We start from the raw sequence: 2,131 nt of genomic DNA on the forward strand, positions 1-2,131 counted from the left end.
AGAAGAGTATAATTTTGCACAGCAGTCTCCTACTTCATTCATTCTTACATGTTTCATTACGAGTTGCCCACGTTGCTCATTAATTAGTTTGACTCACGTGCCTAAATTAAACAATGCAATTACCCTTTTCATTTTATCCAAAAATAAAAAATAAAAGAATATTCTACTAGAGATTTTTATTTAGGCGTTAGCTCCATCTTTTAATACAACAAGATGATAAAAAATATTCAAAAACATCCTCTATGGCCTTACTTTTAACCACATCCAAATAAGTACTATCTATTGTTTTTTAATTCCATTGAGTCATCACTCTCTCAATCTTTTTGGTCTCTTTGTTTCCCATGAGTATATAAATAACCCAAACCCCCAAATATCTTCATTCAAACTTCAAAACACACAATTAGGAGTGTTTCACTATTAAAGGAAAAAAAATATATACACACACATTAGGCATATACACAAAATTCCAATTTGTTAAGTTCATCCAAAAATGGACTTTGATTCTCTTCTCTTTCAAAACCAAAACCAAAACCAAAACCTTCTATACTTCCCTCAAAATTCCTACTCCAATAATTTCTCTTGGGAATTAGAAAATTTCAATAGTTTCTTTAGTGATGATATCGACTTCAACAACGAATCACAAACACATACGAATGAATCATTTTCTTCATCTTTATCATCCGCTGAGTCCAATTCTTTGGTGTCCGTACTAAACAATGAGTCAATAGAAGTCTCATCCAATACAACTTATACACAACTAATCAAACAAACACAAACTTCATCACTATCACCATCACCACCGCAGATTAAGGAAAGTAATAAAAGGGCGTATAGAGGAGTAAGAACAAGGCCATGGGGAAAATTCGCGGCCGAGATAAGAGATTCAACACGAAAAGGTGTTAGAGTATGGATTGGAACATTCGACACGGCCGAGGCGGCCGCGTTAGCTTATGATCAAGCAGCTTTTTCAACAAGAGGTTCATTGGCAGTGTTGAATTTTCCTGAAGAAGTTGTTAGAGAATCACTTAAAGAAATGAGTAGAAACTCTAAGCCTTTGGAAGAAGGTACTTCACCCGTATTGGCACTCAAGAGGAAACACATCATAAGAAAAAAGTCCAATAAGGTTAGTAAAAAGAAAAGCAAAAGTGAAGAACAAATCAAGATTCAAATTGAAACCAAAAATGGTAATAGTAATTCACAAAATGTGTTTGTGTTTGAGGATTTGGGTGCTGAATATCTGGAGCAACTATTGAGCTTGACTTCTTAGTTTTTTTTTTTTTTTTTTTGTCTAGATTCATAGGTTTTGGAATTTTGCATCAACTTGGGATTCTTAAATTCATGATGATGACAAGATAAAGGTTCCATAGGATATTCCTTCCTCGTCTTTTATCGTCATCATCATCACTTCACTACTTGAATTTTTATTTTGTACTGTTATTGTTCTGTAAAGGAAAAGAAAACTTTACAAAAGTATATAATTACATATATGTTTTTGGAAAAATATACTATATTGCGCACGTTAATTCATCTTCATTATGAAATTATTGTATAATTCGTTATTTATTTTCAAATTTACATACCACACCATATTTAAATATATACAGAAAGAAGTGTATTTATTTGTGGACAAGGTATGTATATCTTTTTAATTAAATTTAAAAATCGTAAAATAATATATTTGATTCGGATATTGAATATTTTTTAACAAAACCGTACTATATAATTTTATAGAGAAATCAACAACTATTATTCATATATTTTATGATATTTTTTTATAATATTTATTTTAAATTACATAAAAACAAAAATAAAATATTATTTATTTATAAATATAATTATTTTTATTTAAAATGAAACTATGATTTTTTTTTTTTTATATCAACTGAACTAAACTAAAACACATCTTTTTTCTCTGGTGACTCGATGATTTTTAGTGTCATAATCGCAAAGTTCAAAGAATGCTTCTATTAATATAAGCAACAATGTAGAAGTAATGGAAAAGTATTAGGATACGTAATTGTTTGTCTTATTTGAATTTGACTCATAAAAGATAAATATTTTTTAATACCTAACTTCATTGATATAATTTAAATAATGGGTCTATGATTTGGTCACAAACGTAATTTTATAA

General features: G+C 29.1%; 1 protein-coding gene across 1 annotated transcript; it reads left to right on the forward strand.

Annotated features, from left to right (window-relative positions):
• The first annotated feature begins 391 nt into the window (after positions 1 to 391).
• LOC131610081 (ethylene-response factor C3-like) lies at positions 392 to 1,442 on the forward strand. Its single transcript, XM_058881949.1, has one exon. The coding sequence runs from the start codon at positions 491 to 493 to the stop codon at positions 1,265 to 1,267; it is 777 nt and encodes a 258-aa protein (XP_058737932.1). The 5' UTR covers positions 392 to 490; the 3' UTR covers positions 1,268 to 1,442.
• Positions 1,443 to 2,131: the final 689 nt, after the last annotated feature.

Source organism: Vicia villosa, linkage group LG6, assembly GCF_029867415.1.
Source record: "Vicia villosa cultivar HV-30 ecotype Madison, WI linkage group LG6, Vvil1.0, whole genome shotgun sequence".
NCBI lineage: Eukaryota > Viridiplantae > Streptophyta > Magnoliopsida > Fabales > Fabaceae > Vicia > Vicia villosa.

Excerpts from the sequence above, each read along its gene's own strand:
- LOC131610081 (XM_058881949.1), top strand. The coding sequence starts at position 491 with ATGGACTTTGATTCTCTTCTCTTTCAAAACCAAAACCAAAACCAAAAC.